This window comes from Lontra canadensis, unplaced genomic scaffold, assembly GCF_010015895.1.
Source record: "Lontra canadensis isolate GAN:19392208 unplaced genomic scaffold, GSC_riverotter_1.0 scaffold75, whole genome shotgun sequence".
In the NCBI taxonomy this organism is placed as follows: Eukaryota; Metazoa; Chordata; class Mammalia; order Carnivora; family Mustelidae; genus Lontra; species Lontra canadensis.
Genome location: NW_022631069.1, coordinates 3252023 through 3275118, shown reverse-complemented (window position 1 = coordinate 3275118; position 23096 = coordinate 3252023). Strand labels below are relative to the sequence as shown.

Genomic DNA, 23096 nt, shown 5'->3' with positions numbered 1-23096 from the left:
GGCCCAACTGAACTCCTCAAGGAGGAGGATCGGGAAGAAGGAAGGAAAATGTTTCCCCAGATGGTAATTTTAGTCCCAGTCTTTGCCTTTTGGCTTTAAAGGATTTTTTTGTTTTTTAAGGTTTTTTTTTTAAAATTTTTAATTTTTAATTTTTTTATAAACATATAATGTATTTTTATCCCCAGGGGTACAGGTCTGTGAATCTCCAGGTTTGCACAATTCACAGCACTCACCATAGCACATACCCTCCCCAATGTCCATAACCCCATCCCCCTTAAGGTTTTATTTTTAAGTAATCTGTACACCCAATGTAGGGCTCAAACTTCAACCCCAAGAACATCAACCCCAAGACCAAGAGTCACATGTTTCACCAACTGAGCCAGCCAGGAACCCCTAAAGGAATTGTTTTTGTTCTTAATTGTAATATGATGGTCTGGGTTGAATACTTGATCTAATAAAGAACGGAGTTGTTTCTGCTTCTAAATAATCTCCCCAGCCTGTCCTATTGGATTATTTTATCTCCTAAAGAACAGAGCGGTAGTCTTTTAGAGGTGACTTGCAAAAGCCGGGGCCTTAGGTCTTACATCCACTCTCATGAGTGAGGGTCACTGTAGCAGACGGAAGGTGTCAGGGCATCAGTGATAGTCCTGTGTCCCTTCTCCAGCAGAGTACTGTCAGTGGCTGGCCTTTGTTCTAGATAGTTTTTTAAAAAGATTTTACTTATTTATTTGAGAGAGAGAGAGAATGAGCAGGGTGGAGTGACAGAAGGAGAGGGGGAGGCCGACTCCCTGCCGAGGAGGGAGCTCGATGCAGAACTCAATCCCAGGACGCTGGGATCATGACCTGAGCCCAAGGCAGACGTGTAACCAACGGAGCCACCCAGACGCCGCTGTTGTAGATAGTTGTTAAAAATAAATTGTACCTTACTTGATTTGCACTTTAGTCATACGTCATTTGGTATTCAGAATGTACTAGTTGACTGATTGGAGTCATTCTTAATTCTTCTTCTCTATGTTATGCTAAGCCAGCATGTAAACAGTGCTCCCTCTGAATTAGGCAGATCATTTTTATCAAAGTATTTATGGACATTCTCCCAGGTGCACAGTATTAAGTTTCATTGGAAAAAAGATTGTGCCTTTTGATAAGAATCTTTACATGTAAAGAGCATAGGCAAGGTAAACTCAAAGCTTACAGCATGTATTTTTTTACCCAAATGTCAAGGCTGGATTAATGGGTTTTCAGAAATCCGTCATAGGATGATAAGGCAAAAGATCAGATCTAAATGAACGGTGCTTTGAGGGTTTCTTACCTTCCTTGGGACTTCAGCATCAATCTAGCTCAAAGCATTACTAAATGTTAATTCCTAACCCTACCCTACTCCTGTTGTTGTCAGATCCTAACCAGCTTTATATGACTCCAGCTAGAGATTTTTCTTTCTGACTCATGCAATGGGAATAGGGAGACCATTTAGCTATAATAAGCAGACTATAAAAATGATCAGAGATAAAACATAAGGCAACAAGTAAAATTTACCTCTCCTGAACCATGTATATGTGGATTAAGGACATGAATTAATGAATTCTGCCGATGTGCTTCCAGCCACGGGCATTTTCATAAAGGGATCCTCTCCACCTCTCCTGTCAGTCATGGAGGGATTGTTTACCATTTGCTTTGTGTCCTATCTGTGCAGCCTCTCTACATACGACATTGTGATCACTACCTATAACCTTCTGGCCAAGGAGATTCCTACACAGAAAGAAGAGGGAGTGACCCCCAGTGCAAACCCCAGTGTGGGGAAGGTGAGTCTGGGAGCCACACCTCATAATTTTTTTTTTAATATAAGATTTTATTTATTCACTTGAGAGAGAGCGAGCACAAGCAGGGGGAGCAGAGGGAGAGGGAGAAACAGGCTCCCCGCTGAGCAAGGATCCCAACGTGGGGCTCTATCCCAGGACCCCGAGATCACAACCCAAGCTTAAGGCAGATGCTTAACCGACTGAGCCACTCAGGCGCCCCCATACCTCATAGTTTTAACCAGAGTCTTTCCACAGCATCACACACAGCAAAGGTACCTTCCTATAAGGTCAGGAGTGGCCTAAACATTCCATCTATGGAAGGGGAAAGTTCTTTCCTCTCTTCCTTTCCTTTTATTCTAGACATCATTTGACTGTGGGGACTTCACCTGTTGCACTGTTTATCTTAGAGTCTTCCGGGGTGTACTCGTAGGATATTTTTTATATTTACTGTGAAGATTAGTATTTTATTTTTTTTAAAGATTTTATTTATTTATTTGACAAATCACAAGTAGGCAGAAGAGGCAGGCAGAGAGAGAGGAGGGGAAGCAGGATCCCTGCTGAGCAGAGAGCCCTATGTGGGGCTCCATCCCAGGACCCTGGGATCATGACCTGAGCCGAAGGCAGAGGCTTAACCCACTGAGCCACCCAGGCCCCCCAAAGACCAGTATTTTAGGACAAGTATTTTTGTATTAAGTGGTAATTGCCTGCCTCTCTTCTGCCTTCCAGGGAAAGAGGTTGCAAACGGTAAAGCCGCAAAGGGGCCCGAGGCTAAATGATAACCAGGCGAAAACCCTGATTGTCTGATTGTTCTCAAGGATGCCCAGGGTCCTCTCAGTGACTCAGCATGGAGGCTTTTTTGCATATTTACTGTGGGGCATTTTTCTCCTGAAAATACAGCGCTGTTCCCAGAACAAATCTTTTGCACGTTCTTATTTTTTGTTTGATCTCCATATTTGCGGAAATCTCTAGAATGCTTCTTCAGCACAGCAATTCTGACTTCTTGTTGATAATGAACTATTCCCATCCCTTAGTGGTTCCTCACGGCTTTCAGGATAAGACCCTAGTTCCTGTACCTGATGTATGAGGCTTTTGATGACCTTGCCCTGCTTGGGCATCCCTCATCTTCTACGGCCCAGCCCTCCCTGCAGCATCGCATGCTCAGTACTGGGGATGTGTGTCTGCCCTGCTCTGTCATGGCTTCTGTGCCTTTTCCTTCTCTCTAATGGAAGGCTTTGCCTCCATGCCTTTTCCAGGTTAATTTGGTTTGTTTTTTTCACCTTCAAGAATCCTTTAATCCTTTGTTTAAATGCCGCTCTTAGCACCTTGAGCTTATTTATGTCCTCGCCCTCCACACATGCAGCGGATACTAAGTATCCGCTATGTGCCAGCTGCTGTTTCAGGTGTTAGGGATACAGCAGTGACCCACACTGACGAGAATCCTCCAGGATCTACTGGGTTATCCAGTGGGACTTCATACATAAACATCGCCTGTGATTAATCTTTCTGCTTGTTTTTCTTCCCACTCCATTGTGAGCTCCTTAAGGCTAGGTTCTTTATGGCTGAGTCCTTTATGGCTGATTTCGTACCCTACGTTATAAAAGTAGACTTGGCAGTGAAATTTTTGGCAGTGACTTTTTTGTCAGTTTAATAAATATTTGATTGAAATGGGTGAATTTCCAGGCTCGACACCGAGTGCAGTCCTGACCCACAGCTGTTGCTTATTTTGGAGTTGTAACTTGAAAACTCAAGTTAAAAGATTTTTACCCTTTTTTTTTTTTTTTAAGATTTTATTTATTTATTTGACAGACAGAGATGAGAGGCAGGCAGAGAGAGAGGAGGAAACAGGCTCCCCGCGGAGCAGAGAACCTGATGTGGGGCTCAATCCCAGGACCCCGGGATCATGACCCGAGTCGAAGGCAGAGGCGTTAACCCACTGAGCCACCCAGGCGCCCCAAAAGATTTTTACTCTTAAGCTTTTTTTTTTTTTTTTAAAGATATTATTTATTTATTTGACAGAGATCATAAGTAGGCAGAGAGGCAGGCAGAGAGAGAGGAAAAAGCAGGCTCCTTGCTGAGCAGAGAGCCCGATTCGGGACTCAATCCCAGGACCCTAAGATCATGAGCCGAGCCAAAGGCAGAGGCTTTAACCCACTGGGCCGCCCAGGAGCCCCAAGCATCTTTTTTTAAATTAAAGGTTTATTTGAAAGAGAGAGGGAGAAAGAGAGCGAGCACAAGGGGCAGAGGGGGAGAGAGAGAGAATTTCAAGCAGACTCCTGATGTGGGGCTCGATCTCATAACCCTGAGATCACAACCTGAGCTGAAACCAAGAGTTGAAGGCTTAACTGACTATGCCACCCAGGTGCCCCTACTCTCAAGCATCTTAAACTCAAGGATTGGGGTCCTCGAGTCAACTTGTTTATTTCTACCCACTGAGAGTCTCCACTTTGGGTTTCTTCAGCTTAATTCTCATTTCAGTATACCCAATCTGAGCCCTCAAACTGGACGGCGAGAGTGAACCCTCACTACTCGTTCATTGTTTCCCCTCCTCTTCTTGAAGACATGTACATTTTTCCATACTGTTGATGATGTCACTTGGGTTTCTTCCAGGATAGTGCAAAAACACCTTTGCTTCGCATAGTCTGGGCTCGAATCATACTAGATGAAGCTCACTGTGTGAAGAATCCGCGAGTTCAGACTTCCATGGCTGTGTGCAGGCTGCAGGGCCGGGCCCGTTGGGCTGTCACTGGAACCCCCATTCAGAACACCTTGTTGGACATGTATTCACTGCTGAAGTGAGTAAAACTCCTCGGGATTATGTAAATGCGAACCAGTCAGTTAACCCTTCATCATTATTACATATCTCACGACAAAGCTCCAGAACATGCCAGAGTATCTCACGTAGGGGATGGCAAGCTTCTCTACCTTTAAAGGGCAAATGAATTCATATTATGAGAAGATAATCGGCTGATGGCCTGGCAGATACAGGACTAAGATTCTATCTAGGCCCTATATATGGAAAAATATAGGATGGATTAAAAGGAAACAGAAGCCCTCTTTCTTCAGTCCAGTGAATGTTTTGGGCTTTTTCTGTTTTAAAGTGTATGGCCTAGGGTCAGGCCTGCTATTTATTCGAAGCAAACAGAAAAGAATGCTCATTTTAAAACCCTTGCTTTTATTCAAGTCAGCCCATAAGAGAATACGGAATTTCTTTGCTGGCCTTTGAAGCTTTAGGAATAAATTCCAGCTATTGGTTGTATGTCCTTTTGTGATGATACAGATATTGTTAATGGGAAAATTCACATTTTATAATGTGGTTTTGTTATCAACTTAGATTCTTTTGATGTGTCTTGCAGAGCTTTAGTATGAAATTCACTCTTAAAAAATGATTGGATGACAGATATAACAGAAAATTGGATTTGTTTCTCATCTTGTGTGTTTCCTTGGACCCTTATTTACTCCTTAAACCATTCTCTAATTCTTTTTTCCTACTGTCCCTCTTATTCCTTAACAAAAAAAGATTTCTCCGTTGTTCTCCATTCGATGATTTCCGACTGTGGAAGAGCCAGGTTGACAATGGTTCAAAGAAAGGAGGAGAACGGTTAAGTATTTTAACCAAGAGCCTTTTGCTGAGGAGAACAAAAGACCAGCTGGACTCCACTGGCCAGCCCTTGGTAATCTCGTTTGTCCCTGTCCCTGGGGAAGGCCAGGGAAGGAGGCTGTCCTGTCCTTGCCTTGGCTTGAACAGCCATCTGCTTTGCTCCGGAGCTTCTGAGTGTCCCGTCTCCCTATGAGGGGGCCTTAGTGGTCATGTGTCATAGTCATCCTGTTTTTAGGGCAGAAGGAAGAGCTACCTAGGGCTTGACTAGGTTTCCAGGGTCTGCCATGGGGAATGTACTCTGTAATGCCCAGGTCATTTGTTGGACTTCTGTTGCTGAATTCTTCTCCTCCAGGTGATGCTGCCCCAGCGTAAATTTCAAGTGCACCATTTAAAGCTTTCTGAAGATGAAGAGAGTGTTTACAGTGTCCTTTTGGCAAGATCAAGGTGTGTGCAATGAGGAAGTACCTCACATTTATTGTTGTGTGATTCCTGTCCTTGCTTGGGAGTGAGTTAAGGGTCCAGTTTCTTCAGACTGCATTTATAGTGTTGTTGATAACTTGGATGTCTACCTTCCTTTTTCTGTTTGTTTGTTTTGGTTTTTAAATCTCCCTTTCTCTCCCTTCACCTGTTCCCTGGCTTACCTTTGTCTTGTATACACACTGAACCTGTTCTTCATCGGCTTCCTTGCGTAGAAGCCAAACAGTATGGTCTCTCTACACCAGGTGTGTCTGGTCCTGTGGGGCTGTGTTGGGAAAGAACATCTCTTTGACCTTCAGCCTGTTACTCAGCATCTCATTGGAACTTAAAAACAACAAACTGCTCTGTAATCCTTCTTGTCATGTGTTATTTGTACTTTCTCTAAACCTCTTGTCCTTCCCGAAATTCCAGATTTACCCTTTCCTGCTTATTACCTTTCATTTCCAATGTGAATTTTTTTTCTCCTTGTTTACCTGATGTAATATTATTGTATTTATTGATAAATATAAACCAATACTAATTAATATTAACATTATAATATGTTATAAACTAATAGCTATCATTAGACATAATATTTATAATATTAATGTGTTTATTGACACTTATTTTAAAAAATGATTTGGCTTTTAAAATAATTAATTTTCATTACCTTTGGCCAGTGCTTGCCACGAGCCTGACTTTATTTAACAAGTCTTAGTCAAGATCCTGCTTCAAGCACGGTTAAGCAGTGACCACTAGTAAACCTCTTCGGTCTTCGCAAACATTCCATGTGCATTTTCTCTTTCGATCTGAGGCAGGTCAGCTCTGCGATCCTATCTAAGAGGGCAGGAAGGTGGGGGCAGCCAGTCTGGAAGAAGCCCCGATAATCCATTTAGTAAAGGTAAGTGGTGGGACACTCGTAAATACACACAAGTAACAGAGATGTGGATTTAGATCTGGTAAAATTCACCGCTACAGGACATTACGAATGCCCGGTGTCAGAGACTTGACCTTAGCTAGGAACTCAGACCAAAGCTAAATAAGCCGATCTGCTATCACCAGAACTGTTGATCTAACTTTTTTAAAGTTACTCTTGAAATCCACGTGATTACAATGCACCTAGGTCCATAAAGAAAACCAGTATTTTGTGTGGCTTCCTTGGTAGAGAGGTCAGTTATAGCTGTGTTACTGAATCGCAGATCAGAGAAGTTCAAAACAGCCTCCTTCCGTTTGTGATTCTTCCCCGTATTTCCATTGTAAATCCTGTCCTGTTACATGTGCTTTGTGTTCCTTCGTGGAAGTGGCCCAGGAGTTTGCATCCACCGGGTCTGGGCCCCGGATGGCGGCAAGCTTGCCGAGATCCAGCACCCCCCACGTACTGTTGACCCAGTTGCTGAGACTTCGCCAGTGTTGCTGTCACCTGTCTCTGCTGAAGTCGGTAAGAAGAGCTCTTAATGTGCTCCCCTCCCCAGCGGCTGCCAGAGAGGTCCGTTTTAGGCCTCTGTAACTGGGGTCCAGCCTGCCGGATCAAGGGGAATGGCGTTTTGTGGTGTTTCTGTTTTTCTGGTGGGACAGAGAAGAGGAAGCTTCTTTATTTTACTTTATATTAGTTTTTATTGATCTTGAAATTATTCCCATCGTGTTGAGAACAGCTTGTATTGGTTTTGTTTTTGTAAATAAACTTAATTTTAGAATGGAAAATGTCATTCTGCTAAACCATTCATGGATACTTTGGTATTTTAGGATGTCATAAAGCCAGTTTAGCTACTAGTTTTTTCTGCCTTCAGGCAGCACGGGGGCTTTTAAGGGCTAGTCATGAAAACTCAAGTGTTTATACAGTTGGAAAAGTTGCCTTAACATTGGCTAGAGGCACATCCATAATTAAGATGAGTCTGTTACTCTTTCAGAGGAGCTGTGGTAATGTGTTTTGATTATCAATAGCTTAATTAACTATACTGCTTTAGCTGAGAAAACAGAATGATCATGTAATCTGTCTGGCAAATCTCTAAGAAGTTCCATCATTTGATTTATCTTTCATCTTGTGAAAAACTTGCAAGATTACATTTTAATCAGGGTTTCTCTGAGGAAATACCAATGATGAATTATGAGACATTTTGCTATGTGAAATGTTAAACAATCCTCACTTCGTTGGCAAATAAGGTGGCTTGCTTCCTCAACTGTCCACCTGCACCCCCCACCCTGTCTCCTTCCTGTATTCTCCTCAGGCCCTGGACCCGGCAGAACTGAAAAGCGAGGACCTCGCCCTTTCTCTGGAAGAGCAGCTCAGTGCCATGACATTGTCTGAACTCTGTGACACGGAGGCGTCTCCCATCATTTCCCTTAATGGTGAACGGTTCAAGGCAGAGCTTTTTGAGAACACAAGAGCGAGCAGCAAGGTACTTTTGTCACCTCTGTTCCAATAGAAAAACTTGGATTTTCTCATACATTTTTTCCGTTTGTGAGAGCGACACGTTTGTCCAAGCGTGCACAGCCATTGAATGGCGAGGCTAGAACTATTAGATGTGAGCTGGTCCAGTTGCCCCTCCAGTCTTAAGTTCTTATTTTATTTCATGAATATAACAAGTCTTATTACCTAGTGGGCTCTCAGAGAGTGATTTGGGCCGGCCCCGGCAGCAAGGCACGTTTTCCGTCATGGATCACTGGGAAGGTTGCCTATCAGGTTTACACCAGTGACAGGGCCTCAGTGAGTGAGCAATTTGTTGCGGGAAAGCTTTAAAGGAGAACAACAAAGACTTGACCCCAGAGACTGTGTAATACATCTGCGCACCAATTGCTTAGACTTGTTGAAAGGCATCCGTCTGTGAGTATTATTTCCTAAATTGCCTTCTATCTTCATTAGTCATTTTGTTCTATTTCCATTAAAGCTTTTTGAGGCTGAAGCATTGTAGTAGAGGGAGGCTGAGGTGTGCTGTAACTTGAGGGCTGCTTTCTGTTGGCTGGTTTGGAGTATACACCATCAGTCCGCATACCCTGAGAGTGGGGCGAGGCCCTCTCTCTTGGCTGCTGTCTGAGGCTGTCTCCCAGCCTCAGCTTCTCTTCAAAGGCTTTTTTTTTTTTTTTTAAAGATTTTATTTATTTATATGACAGAGATCACAAGCAAGCAGAGAGACAGAGTGGGAAGCAGGCTTCCTGCCGAGCAGAGAGCCTGATTCGGGGCTCGATCCCAGGACCCTGAGATCATGACCTGAGCTGAAGTCAGAGGCTTTAACCCACTGAGCCACCCAGGCGCCCCAAGTGGTTCTTTTTTTTCTTTCTTTTTTTTTTTTAAATGTAATTAGAAAGGAGGTCACTGCCAAGGGAATGGTGTTACTTAAGAATTACTTATAATTAAACTTTCACAATATCTACTGAGGTCTTTACCACTAGTAACTGAGAGAAACACAGGAAGGACACCGTATGTGGACAAACTTCCTGTCGTAGCACCTTCAGAGTAGCTACTGGGTTAAAACTTCAAGTCTTCATAATTTGTGTGCCTCATCGAATAGTTGGGTAGTATTTATTCACAGGGTGTTTTAATGTGAGCCCCTTAATAGCGATTCAAACCATTTTAGGTTGTTTTACTCAGGGAAGGGAGTTTTGGCAGCACACACCTAACCTCATGTAGAATGTTCCTGGAGTTGGACCCCTGCTCATGGACTGTGAGTTCGGCTCTCCCATTGAAGTTTTCTCAAAATACCTATCACTAGCTTTTTATGAGGCAGTCCAGGCACTTACCACAACCTCAAGTCTCCAAGACGCCGGGCTCCTCATGTACCTGCTTCCTTTCTCCCTGTGAATTCAGAATGGTCCCATGCTGTCCTCACTTCCTGTCCAGCCCATTTGTTGAGATCGGAAGGCAGCCTCGTGGGTGGTAGGGGCCTCTAGAGGTGAGCATCCAAACAAGGGCAGTACAAGACATAAGCGCTGAGGGCGCCTCAGAGTTCGTCTGGGGTGGCCCCTTGTTTCCGCGATGAGGCGTTCACGCTCTTCACCAGGAGCCCCGAAGGAGTACAACAGAAGAGCTCTTTTCGTCTCCCGATTCCTGGTCATTTTCTTCCTCCTCCACCATCCCAGGGACAAACCCCAGGGACTCTGGAGGCTTTCAAAAGGTCCTTTGCATTAGCAGTTGGGAGGGATGAATCCAGCTGCTTTCCCAACTTATGCTCATGTGCACGGTTCTTACCGACCGCTCTCTTGTGGACTCAGGTGTGCTCTGAGGGGGTTTGATAAATACCTGGAGAGCTTTTGGGGGAAACCTTAGCAAGGGTCGCTCAGACTGGTGGGTGGGTCTCTTCTTTAACAGCCTTTGGAGTGGGCCCTAAACTGGGTAAAGCTCTTGGATTTTCTCTTCCTGCAAATGTTAGGAGAGTACTTTATCTGCTCTGGCTCCGTGCTGGCTGCTAGGGGAACGAACCAAAATGAACCAGTCCTCTGTTGCTCCGCTTCCTTGCAGCACCTCAGGCCATGATGGCAAGAGATGATTAAGACAGTGGGTAGTGTGGAAAAGACAGTGCTAGAAACAAAGGGAGCCCTAGTAGCAGAGAGGCAGTAGGCACCTAACCCTACTTTGGGATTAGTGAGGACCCCTAAGAAGTGATGTTGATCTGACATGGAAGGGTGTTCCAGGCAGATGGGACAGAGTGGACAAAGATGAGACAAAGCATGGCTTAGCAGAGGAGGAACTCTCGTATAACAGGAGCATCATTTGAGGAGGGGCTAAGCTGAGGCCAGAGCAGCATGGAGCTGGTAGGTCATTATCAGGAGCTTGGGTTCGGTCCTTGGTGGGAAGGCCCTGTGGGAGGGGAGGAAAGTGACAGACTGGCATTTTAGAAACAGCCCTTGGGCTGCAGAGAGGAGAGTGGCCTAGAGTGGGGTCAGACCAGAGGCAGGCCATTCAGAAGTTCAGGTGAGGGATGCTGGAGAAAAGCGAATTTGCTGCAACTTAACGTATACTGAATAACATTTCCCAGATTACATCTCTGTTGGTGGAATTGGAGGCAATCCGAGGAAACTCAGGGTCCCAGAAGAGGTAAATGTTATTTTATTATCCAAGTTATTGTTTGTGATGAGTCCAGAAACTCTGATATTGCTGATAGTTCTGAATCTCAGCTTTTTATAGAAAGCACTGAGGTTACAGCACATATTCTCTATGATTCCTAGTTAAATTATTTGTGGCACTGATTGAGAAGGAAGTCCCTAGAGGATCAGAGTGAGCTAAGCATCTGGAGAAGTGTTTAAAAATAGCAAAGCCCCCAGAGAAAAGGAGGGGAGTGACAGGTGCAAAAGGCAGGGTGAGGTGTATGGTCAGACAGGGAGCCCTGAGGTGCTAGGAATGTTCTCGAGCTGGGTACTTGGATCCATTTGCTGTTACCCTCACATGAGTGTTATGGATCTGCATTTGTATATGTGGAATATTTTGATTTTTTTTAAACTTACAACCCTAATTGAAACATAGCACAAGGTGTGAGGGTAGAGACGTGCCAGCAGCTTACAAGGGCTGGCAAAGGGAGGGCGGCCCGTGCATCCCTTCCCTGCAGGACCACAGATGTCCAGATGATAGGAAGCTGTAGCCCTTATTTTAGGCCAACCAACCACTGTATTCTGATCTCATCTAGCATGAGACAAATGACGACATGGATCTGGAAACAACTGGAAGCATCCTCACCTTGAGATGTGACCTAAAATGTGCCTTTGCCCCGCAGGGGACAGAAGGCCTTTCTGGATCCACATTTGATGACTGAATCTTAAGAGTAACAGGGGCGTTGAGACCCTACCGATGAATTTGTTTCATCTTTTCAGGGGTGGGGGGGGCGCAGCGTGCTGATGTTGTGTTCTTCCTTCCAGCGTCGTGGTCTCCCAGTGGACCAGCATGCTGCAGGTCGTAGCGAGGCACCTTCAGAGACACGGCCTGACTTACGCCACCATTGATGGCTCTGTCAGCCCCAAACAGAGGATGGACTTGGTGGAGGCCTTTAACAGCTCCAGAGGCCCCCAGGTATGAGCTGGTCACCCCAGAGCTCCGTCACAGAGAGCACAGAGAGCACCTTGTTCTCAGTTACATGGCGAGAACTGCAGTGTAAACACTTGTTGCCTTGATCCTTCCCCGTACTTTTAATTTATTAGACATTTACTGGGGTACGTATTGAAGTATACAGGTACTTGAAAGAAAATAAAATACCAGGGCTAAAAGCAGAGGAAGACCAGAGCTCGTTGGCTCAAGTGATCTCTGTGGACGAGGCCAGCCTTGAAGGATAGGTGGGAGTTGGATACGAGGAAGTGTGGGGAGATCTGGAGGGACAGAGGGAACGTGGAAAGCACTGGTGGCCTGGGGAGGCAGGAAGAGCAGCAGCGGCAGGAGGGTGGAGGGTGTAGAAACCGTGGGAGTGGACAGAATCTGATTAATGGAAAGTTCCATGAAAGTGCCTTGAGCCAGGCACCCCCCATGCTCTGAATTGCAGCGTTTGTGTATTTTGGCAGGCGTACAATTCATGTTTTGAGGTTGAGTCACAAAAACATCAGAAGTGAACAGTTTTCTTCAGGGTGAGGGGAGTGCATCTCAAAGAGTTTTTTTTGACAGCAGAGGGAAATTTGATAGGCATGTGGTACTTATCTGTATTGATCTTGGGTTTGAACCAGAGACAGAGGGAGAGGTGTATTAGGAGATCAGATCTGTGTAAAGGGAATGCCATGCTTTCTTTTGAAGGTTATGCTAATATCTCTCTCGGCTGGAGGTGTGGGTCTAAACCTGACTGGAGGAAACCACCTTTTTCTTCTGGACATGCACTGGTAATGACTCTGGATTTATCTTGCCTTGTCTTAGCATAGCTGGGTGGGGGCGGGGGGGGCTGCTGACTTCTTGTGGAGAGGCTGCCCTTTTTGTATTGGGCCATTGCCTCGGCTGCACACCTGTGCACAGGTCCTGGTCTGTACAGGGTGTGGGGCTGTTGATGGCCCTGAATTCCTGAGCAAGCCAGGCTTCAAATGATTGCTTAAAATAGCATTCACCTTACTGTTAATCTTACATCTGTTTCCATGGAAACTGGGAAGAAGTCTTTTTCTCCTGGCTAAGAGCCACATCACTCAGTTTTACCTCTTCAGAATACCATATTTCACGCCATTTGTGGACATCCAAGGAAATCTCAGCGCTGGAAAAGAAGGAGAAGCTTTACTCCAAAAGGAAAAGGAGAAGGAATTTTCTAGTTACGTTAGGAATATGCTTAACACAAGGCCCTTGGCTGCATGAGTCGTATCAACATTGGGAGCGTAACCGCAAATTTCCTGGAAATAAGATAAATGAGTGTGTGTGTTGGTAGGAGAAAAATGTCCTAATTAGTCTCAGTTTGGGGTTTTCCAGTTATGCCAAGCAGAGATCGCTGCATATTCGTCTGGTTTTCCAGGTGGTGCAGATTGGCACACTCAGGCCAACCCAGTACCATCTTCTGGGAGAATGTGTTTAGGTCTTAGGACTCCCTGATATGTTTGAGGGAGGAGAGCAGAGTGGGAGTTAAATGCTGATTTCTGGGGGCGCCTGGCTGGCTCAGTCAGTAGAGCGTGTGACTCTTGATCTCAGGGTTGTGAGTTTGAGCACCCCTGTTGGGTATGGAGATTACTTAAAATCTTCAAAAAATAAAGAAATGCTGTTTTCTGAAATGGAGGAATGTTGTCCAAGGTTTTAAAGAGATAAGATGAGAAACTAGTTTGGTGTTGATAGCATCTGTAAAGAAGGAAAGAAATTAAGTCTCTTTAGTTGAATCCCAGAATATTAAGAAGGTGTTCCGGGGTACCTGAGTGGCTTAGTCGGTTAAGCATCTGCCTTTGGCTCAGGTCATGATCTCAGGGTCCTGGGATCGAGCCCCACATCCGACTCCCTGCTCAGTGCAGGGAGAGTGCTTCTCCCTTTACCCCTCCTGCCAGCTTGTGCTCTCTCTCTCTCTCTCTCTCAGTCACTCTCTCAAATAAATACAATCTTTACAGAAAAAAAGAAAGGGAAAGCTGTCCCCTCTCATTAGGCAGCCGTCATGTTTCCAAGTGGCAATCTCAAGTAAAGAGGGTTGAGGTGAGGTGACTTGCCTAAGTTCATCCAACTGGTTAGTGACTGAATTGGAGCATTGGTTCACCTGTGTTACTTAAAGTTACTTAAAGTCAGCTGGTGGTGGTGCTGAGTTTCTGTTGGCACACTGACCTGAGTTTCTCATTTGAGGGCAAGAAGTATCTGACACTAACCTTTCCAGGGCCAGCGTAGCCAAGGACGGGGATTTGCGAGATCTCTGTAAATATTTTAGGCCAGATGGTAACTGTTTTAGACCTCGCAGGCCCCATGGGTCTCTGTCCCGCATTCTTCACTGTGGGCTTTTTGTTTATTTGTTTTTTTTCTGACCCTTTAAAACTGTGAACCCCATTTGTAGGTGCAGAACCATCCAGAAACAGCTGCAGGCCGCCTCTGCCCAGGGCCATTGACCACCCAGTCCAGGGTGGCAGCACCTTTGAGCCTTGCCTCTCTTTTCACAGGAATCCATCACTTGAAGACCAGGCCTGTGACCGGATTTACCGTGTCGGGCAGCAGAAAGATGTTGTTGTGCACAAGTAAGTGAAGACCTGCTGGGGCTTAGGCCCCTTCACAGGCTTTCCCTTTGTGCCAGTCTTTCTTGGGTCACGTTTTAACAGAATGTAAAATATTTGGCGATCACTTGACTAGTGATGCTCCTGAGTCACGGTGCCCTTGGTATTCACAGTCCAGAAGGGAACACAAGCAATTTGGGGGTGTCCTGGGGTTGGTTGGTCCCTGCAAGAGAAGAAAAGGCTTGTATGTTAGGGTTAGGGAAAGTACCCTCCTCCCCACCCTTTGTTTATTAGTTTTTTGCTTTTAACTTTTATGCTGACGTAACTTCGGGCATGCAGAAAAGGATGTAAGAATTCTTAAAAGAATAATATCCCCCAAAACCTTGTTTATAAAAATAATACCAGAAACTGCTCATGTGCTGTAGCACGTGTCTGTGTGCGTGTAGACTTCTTTCTGGACCATTTGAGAGTCAGTTGCAGCCGTGGTGCTCCTTTACCCTTAAATACTGCAGGGTGCATTTTTAAATTAGAACATTCTCTTACATAACCACAGTAAAAGGCTCAAAATCAGAACATTAACACTGATAGAGTGCAGTTATCTGAGCTGTGGACTATTCTGTTTTGCCACTTGTCCCAGTGACGTCCCTCACAGCAAAGGAAAATCCTAGAGGCTGCGTAGTATTAAGTTGTCATGACTCTTTTGTCTCCTTTAATTTGGGACCATATGTCAGTCTTTCTTTGTGTCTTATGACATTGACATTTTCAAAGAGCACAAGCCAGCGATTTTTATAGAATGTCCCTCTCTTCAGGACTTTTCCCCTTAAGAACCACAACCAGCGTTAATGCTACAATCCCTTTGTAGCAACGGACCCCTTTTTCTCCTTCCTTTTCAGGGCCGGGTTTCCTGAAGAATTAGAAATAACTGACTGTCTTGTCTTGCTTACCTCTCAGATTCATTCCTCAGCCTCTCACCCCTGTTGATCCACTGAAACCACTCTTGTTATAGATCATCCGTGAATTCCACAGCGATCATGCTGGTTTCCCTGTCCTTAGCTCTCACCTCACCCTGTATGGTCCTCCCCTAGTAATCCTGTCTGCTCCAGGAAGTCCAAAAGTCTGAACCTGCGTCCCCAAGACCTCCAGCATCAGACCTCGATACTCAAATCCCTGCTAACCCTCTGAATCTGAGTGGGTACCCATTATCCATTCACTCGTGCACCCATCTCATTCAGCTCCTAAATCTGATACCTGCAAGTGTTCACTGTGGAGCAAGTTCCAGGAACTCAGAATGTCAGACTGAAGTGAGATACCGCCTCCGATCTCTCGACGCTTCTGACGACTGCCTCTACATGAATAGGATATCTGTATCCAATCCTAGAGCCACAGATGGGGTTCCTCCCTTTTTCTCCCTTTTCACATACCAAGTCCATTCATTTTATTTATTTATTTTTTTTTTTTTTAAAGATTTGATTTATTTATTTGACAGACAGAGATCACAAGTAGGCAGAGAAGCAGGCAGAGAGAGAGGAGGAAGCAGGCTCCCGGCTGAGCAGAGAGCCCGATGCGGGGCTCGATCCCAGAACCCTGGGATCACGACCTGAGCCGAAGGCAGAGGCTTTAACCCACTGAGCCACCCAGGCGCCCCCATTCATTTTATTTTTGAAATGTCTCAAAACCATCTCCTCTTTCCTATCCACACTGCCATCTCCCTCTTTCAAGTCTGAATTTCTTTGCATGAAATGCAGAGCCTCTCATGATCTGACCTCCACCGTCCTCCAGAGCTTCTGTCATTGCTCTGTAACATGGTGGAGTCCTTTTGACTTTTGCCCTGGCCAGACTGGACCACCTGATCTTCCTCTGACATAACCCTGTTCTAAACTCGGCCGTGGTTTTTCCATTCCTGTTCCCTGGGACGCCCACTCTCTGCTGCCTCTGGCAAACCCTTGCTCATCCCACAGGCCACACATTATGAACTCGGTCTTCAACAGAGACTTCCCCGAACACTGGAGATGTTTGCTTTTACTCCGTGCACACTGGATGTATAACTGTAGCACTTTCCAGTTTGTGTGATTGTGTATTTTCATGCCTCTCTTCTTGTGTTCTCTTTGAGAGCACAAGACTGGACTGCGTGCATCTCTCCATCCTTGCACCTAGCACAGCACCTGGCAATATTGTAAATGCTCAGTCAGTACTTGCTGAATGAGGGAATGAGTATAGTGGCATTTCTTCAGGGGGTAAAACCTGTCCTCAGTGTGAATTCGCCAAGAAATAAGACACTGTACTTACACCAGCACACACGGCAGGAACTTGATAAGCTCTAAGGCCTTCTGACTTGATCAGGGTTGAGCTTTTTGGGTGACAGCTGGATCTCTGCATTTTTTTAGATAGGGATAGCATTTGCCTATTTTGGCACGTTCCCAATTACCTTAGCTTCAGAAAGAAATGAAAAATAATTTGAGTCCCATCATTTTAAACGGGCACATGTTTAGTCAAGGTTGTTTGGCTCTCATAAACGTGGAGTTTTTAACTAAACCTTAAGACAACTTAAAGAAATCTCATGTAAAAACTAAAGCATAAATGCAAGTTTGATTAGGTTATTAAATATGCTTTTTTGCGTTTCTGATTATTTGTTTATCTGTTTGGTTTTGTGTTTTTTTTTTTCTTTTTTTTTTTAGATTTATTTGTGAGGGAACAGTAGAAGAGAAGATCTTACACCTCCAAGAGAAGAAGAAAACTTTGGCCAAACAGGTCCTATCAGGATCTGGCACATCTGTCAAGAAGCTCACCCTGGCTGACCTCAAAGTCCTTTTTGGCATCTAACTTTTCTAGGGCTCAAGGTCGTACCGCTGCGGGTTTGCGGTAGAGTCTGGAACAGTGACCTGATATAAGCCCTCCTCGGCTTCTCATTTTACTGGCAAGTGCCAGGCCCTCCACAGAAGGAGCCACCATCTTTTCCAAGGAATTAGGCGCCAGTGATCACATTAAGCACTTGGGTCATCAGGTCAATCAGTCAACTCATTTAAGGGTAATGTAGAAACCAAATAATTACTTCAGAAAAAAGAATATGCCTTAGAGTTAGATAATTTTGGAAAACAATCAGGGGAGTTGTTACAAAAGTCTCAGTAAAAACTCAGAAAGCCCTCCGTTTCCTTGTTCTTCTCAGCTCACGGGAAACCAGTGTTACTGCCATTTCCAGTGCCGGCCCTCCCTCTCTCCTACCAATGAAGCTGCTCCTTCTAACAGGTCTTGGGGCAGGGCGGAGAGTGGACCCCGAGGCCAGGCCTCTGCAGCTGTCTCTGGCCAGACAGTTCTGCTGCACCAGCCTCAGGGCAAGGAGGTGCGTCGTCCGTGAACAGATGTCTGGTTTGGGTATTCTCGAACCATCCAGTGTTTGCTCTTGTTTCATTCGTGGTGTTCCATAATTTCCCGTTGCTAGAGTATCATGTGCTGCTTGTGAAACACAGTTTACTACCTGGCATCTTTCCAGTACAGGCAGACCTCCCTTCATCGTGCCTTGCCGACACCGCATTTCTTGCGACAGCGCTGGCTCACTTTGTGGCTGTGTCCCATTCTGGTAGTTTTCACAGTGTTTGAGGCTTCTTCATCATTATTATATTTGAATTGCTGCGATCTCATGATAAAACTTGAACAGATGAGGAGCTCTTGGATGAGCCAAGACGATGGATTCTTGAGATGGAACCTACTCCTGGTGAAGACACTGTGAAGATTGTTGAAATGATGCCAGAGGATTTAGAACATCACATAAATTTCGTTGACAAAGCAGCGACAGTGTTTGAGAGGATTGACTGTGAATTTGGAAGAACTTCCATTGTGGGGAAAGTGCTATCAAACCGCATTCCATGCTACGGGGAAATCATTCATGAAAGGAAGAGTCCTTCGATGTGGCAGACTTCACCATCATCTTAGTTTAAGAGATTACTGCAGCCAGCACCCTGACCAGTCAGCCGCCATTGACATTGAGGCAAGACCCTCCACCGACTCATTAAAAGCTCAGATGATAGTATTTTTCACAATAAAAGAATATTTTCAAAAAAGTTAATATGTTTGTTTAGAGAGAGAACACACAGGAGCACGGTGAGGGCCAGAGGGAGAGGGAAAGAATTTCAAGCAGACTCCGTGCTGAGCATGGAGCCGAATGCGGGGCTTGATCCCACAACCCTGAGATCACAACCCAAGCTGAAACCAAAAGTCAGACGCCCAACCGAGCCACCCAGGCGCCCCAGCAATAGAAGATTTTTTAATTAAGATAGATAGTTTTTTAGACATTCTACTATTGGACACTTAATGGACCACAATATAGTGTAAATATTTTTATATGCCTAGGAAATCAAGAGACTCATTTGACTCACTTTACTATGATATTCGCTGTATTACAGTCTGCAGCTGAACCTGCAGTAGCCAAGGTATGCCTGTATTTGCATTTTTACAAACTGATAGTATTTGTGGCATGTACTGTCATTCTCTCATTTAGCATTGTATCATTTAGTATTTGCGTTATGGTTGGTATAATCGAATAAATGTGTGCTTGACAGTGTAGCAGAGATAATGTGTGTTTGCTAACCCCATCTCCTTTTCTTGGGCACCCAGAGAGACTACATTTCCCAGCGTTCACTGCAGTTACATGGGTCCATATTACTGAGTTCTAATCAATGGATAAGGAAAGAGGTAATGTAAGTCATTTCTTACCTCCCCTCCAACTTTACGAGTGATTCGTCACACTGTTTCTTCCCTCATCGGCCCACTACATGCCAAGGAACTGATGGAAGCCTACATGGCCCTAGAGAAACCACTAGATCAGGGATTCTTAACCTCCTTTGGGGCCATGGATCTTTTGCCAGACTAGTAAGCCTCAATTCCCAAGACTGGAGTAAAGCCTGCATGTGTTGTGCCTCCCTCCTCACCTCCGCTCACCCAGGGCGCTATCACATGATCAAGAAATAATATTGGTTTAAGCCATTGAGATTTTAGGGTTGGTCAGATAGCAGTTGGTACTCTGATAAAAGCTCTTGAGACTTGTATACTTTGGGAAGCTGTTCCTCTTTCCTTCTTCCCCTTAGCAATCATTTCCAAAACACATCTGTTAATTTCTGTGAGAATGGATTGTAGTTCTCCTAGATGGAACTATGAGTGCCAACCTTGAGTCAGGGGTGGAAGTTGAAGCTAACCCAGTCACAGTGTGGGCCGAGGCATCAGAGCCTGGGTAAGTAAAGGTGCTTTCTCAGGACAAGGTCTAAAGACCGATAAAGGTGACAGTATGGCCCATAGAAAGAGTTCTCATGTAGAACTCCGTCTTCAGTTGAGTTCCAGGTTCGTTTTAGCTGGGGACATAGACCTGACAAAGATCATTAACTTCTCTGCACTTTGGTTGCCCCATTCATAAGGTGGGCATTGTTTTCAGAACCCAGCAACTACAATAAGGTCCGTGATGAGATCAGAAAACGAAGAAGTAAGATTGCCCTTTCTTGCAGGTTTTAAGATGAACACACAGGGCAAAGGTGCAGTCCCTGAGAACAGTGGCTCCCAGGCCAGCAAGGATGTACAAAGCCTTTCTCTGCTCTGGGCTGACTGTCTGATAGTAGGCTAGCTACAGGTTCCCTGCGAGGCTCAGCTCTTTGATCTGTAAGGTGTATGGATTAGTATATATCCCATCAGGCTCCACTGGGAATGTGGTAACTGCTCTATACACCGCAGCCTGTTTGAGGGGATGGACATCGGTCACGTCAGAAGGCCTGTTCGATGAACATGTACATCCCAAGCACTGTTTAGGAGAGAAACACTGTTAACTTGGAGGATTTTCTTACGGCTGCCTGCCTACTGGACCAGACTCAGGCGAGGACAGGATGTCATCGAGGCTTTAGAAGCTGTGAAGGGTCACACAGGCACGCCTGTTACCGCTGTGGGACCTGGTCTGGGCATATGAGGGTAAGACAGCAGCCTGGGTGCAGCTGAAAGCCAGCTGGCAAGCATCCATCCAGAAGCACAACCCCACAGAGCACCCAATTTACCAGGGGTTTCTCGTGTGACAGATCTGCCTTTGTGGCAGGTTTATGGTTTGACTTCTCGTTAGCAGTGTTGATCACAGAGGGTGTGCAGTGCATGTCATAGCTGGACAGAACCCTGAGCCCTTTAAAAATCCCGCTAAGGACTTCTGTTGCCATGCGGTCATGAAAAGCAGCAGGTAGGATACCATCTGCATGGAGAATGACCCTTTTCTCTAGCGGCTGTGTGCATGACTGCGAACAGCTATGTGTGACCTCTAGCTTGTTTACTCTGTGGTTGTCTGTGTTGCCCAATGACGCGGCTTTCAGCCGGGCTCAGAGGTAAAGCCAGACTCTTCTGAACTAGTAGGACAGTTGTGGAGCCATCAGTGCTCAGTGACCTCCGTGGTCATTGGGAATCTTGATACTGACCGTGATGCCTTGAGAGAACTGGGTTTACAAAGGGGGAGATTGTACTGCTCTTTGCTGTCTAGCATCTTGTCCTAAGAAAAGGCAGAATTTTAAAAATAGCTGGAAACGCCAAGAATTATAATAAGAACTTAGAATTCCTAAGCATGTCACCTAGATGAAAATGTTTTCAGAAATAAAAATGAAATTAGGGTCAGTGAGAGCACCAAGTACCCACCCAGAGTCAGTAGGTGGGGATTGAAGTAAGGAAGAACCTCACCCCTAGGGAGGGAACCCGGCAGACAGATCCACAGCTATACACCTCTGTCCTGGCCTGAGTCCTTTTACCCAGATTCCTTAGCTAATCTGAGGGAGGGTAGAGATGATGTATGCAAGGTAGGATGGGGAGAATACTTGCACTGCTACATCATTTGTACATCATTTGTTCAAAAATTGATATTAAATATGCCAGGCATTGCTGGGCACTGAACCAAAGGGTCAAAGCGAAACCTGAAACCATCCCTGTCCTCCCTGAGGCTTACAGTCTCCCGACTGGCTGTGGAGGTGTCAAGGGCTGCAGGGAGAGGGGTGGTCGCTGGGAGGGCTTGGGACAAGGAGCTAGAACAAGAACTAGTTAGGGAAGACTGGGAAAGCAGCGAGGGAATTGAAGTCAGTACCGAAAGGCTAACCAGGCAGAGGGAAATGCCTTTTTACATCCTGCTTCCATTAGCGGTCACTTCGCCCAACCTCCCCTGGAGACAAACTCAGCAGGCATGCATCCTCTGGGGTAAAGCTGAGCGAGGACTGCATTTCAGAGATCAGAGTGGGCGGGCCGCCTGGTAGATGTGTGTTTGTTATCCAAGACAGCCAAGGTGTTTATCCTTTGACAGCATCCCAGAGGACAGAGGCGGTAATCTGTGGCTCTCTTGTCTTACCTGTAACACCAGAGACAAAATTTACCTCATGACACTGTACCTTGTTGATGTTGATGCTTCACTGCTCACAACTCAAGGGTGATTTCTGGAGCACTTTGCGACGCTGGGAACAATTCCTAAATCTTCAGATCTCTCTTTTTTTTCCCCTCACCTCAGGAATCTGGGGCTCTGCAGATCACTCTTAACTTTGCCAGGTCTGTCAGCTGGTAGGACAGTAGAATCGAATTTGGACCCCACTGTACGGCAGGCCAATGAGCAAGCCACCCCTGTCCTCCCACACAAACTAATCTTAGTGTTTGTAAAGGAATTGCTACCATGAATACTGCTTTAAGGCTAGGGCATTTGCCAGAACGTGGATGTCTGACAGAGATTTTCTTTTGCACAGAGCTTCATCTACAGTAGAGTTCTACAATTACCAAAACCCTTTTCCAACTGAAATACATGAAAAGCTTTTTATCCTCGGTTCTGAAGTGTGATTTGTTAAAAGACACACGGGGAAAAATGATGTAATACAATAAGCTTCTCCACGGCAAAGCAATTCCCTGGATGTCTGAGGTAATTGGAAAATTCAAGGCTGGTCCCTAAAGTGTGTACAATTTATCTAGCAGGTTTGAGAGAAAGGCTGATATTTTTTTTTTCCCCAAGTGGTATTTGGTTAAATGACAAATCTGGTGTTTGGGGGAAGCAAAGTCTTGCGTATAGAAACAGATACCAAAGACAGCCAAACTGAAACTTGTACCAAATGAGATCTTTTTTTTATTCAACAAGATGTTGATTAAGCCTCTACTATGTGCCAGGAACAATGTGGTCGATAAACGCCAAATCCTTGTCTTCATGGAGCTGACAGAGAACAAACATTAAACAAATAGAATATGTATGTGAGGTGGGGATGAAGCCGAGTGAGGGGGATATGGAGCCCTGAGGTGACGAGTTGCTATTTTATACAGGGTAGTTAGGGACCTCTCTGATAGGATGATGTTTGACAGATGATGTTTGACATAGGAGCGGAAACCTGAGGAGAAAGAGAGACAATCATTAAGTATCTGGAGAAGAGCATTCCAGATGGTGGGGCAGTGATTGTAAAGGCTGCTACACAGAGCACGTGGAGGGTTTGTGGAGCCCAGGGAGGCAGGTTGGGCTGGAACAGAGTGACTAGGGGTGAGGGGGGAGGAATGAGAGAACAGGGAGCCGGGGTGCAGGCTCTTACATGCTGATGCAAACGCTGGCTTTTTTCTGAGTGAGTTGGGAAGATGTTGGGTGTGAAGTGGAAGAGTGACGTGATCTGAGGTATTTCAGAAGGACCTCTTTAACTCCTGATGGGAGAAGAGGCCACAGGAGGGGAACG

The 23096-nt window shown here is 45.4% G+C and overlaps 1 protein-coding gene across 4 annotated transcripts in view; it reads left to right on the top strand.

Annotated features, from left to right (window-relative positions):
• TTF2 (transcription termination factor 2) overlaps window positions 1-18451 on the top strand; it is a 41793-nt gene extending 23342 nt beyond the window's left edge. The window contains exons 12-23 of one of the 4 annotated variants that reach the window (XM_032881334.1): window positions 1691-1799; window positions 4404-4588; window positions 5314-5467; window positions 5747-5838; window positions 6669-6751; window positions 7152-7288; window positions 8076-8246; window positions 10821-10879; window positions 11695-11845; window positions 12554-12636; window positions 14359-14433; window positions 17085-18451. In XM_032881334.1, the coding sequence (XP_032737225.1) occupies window positions 1691-1799; window positions 4404-4588; window positions 5314-5467; window positions 5747-5838; window positions 6669-6751; window positions 7152-7288; window positions 8076-8246; window positions 10821-10879; window positions 11695-11845; window positions 12554-12636; window positions 14359-14433; window positions 17085-17229 (1444 nt within the window). In that variant the 3' untranslated portion in view covers window positions 17230-18451. Of the gene's footprint in view, window positions 1-1690; window positions 1800-4403; window positions 4589-5313; window positions 5468-5746; window positions 5839-6668; window positions 6752-7151; window positions 7289-8075; window positions 8247-10820; window positions 10880-11694; window positions 11846-12553; window positions 12637-14358; window positions 14434-17084 lie in introns of those variants that run through there. The other 3 variants (XR_004385431.1, XR_004385433.1, XR_004385432.1) reach the window with 3 other exon arrangements.
• The last annotated feature ends 4645 nt before the right edge of the window (window positions 18452-23096 follow it).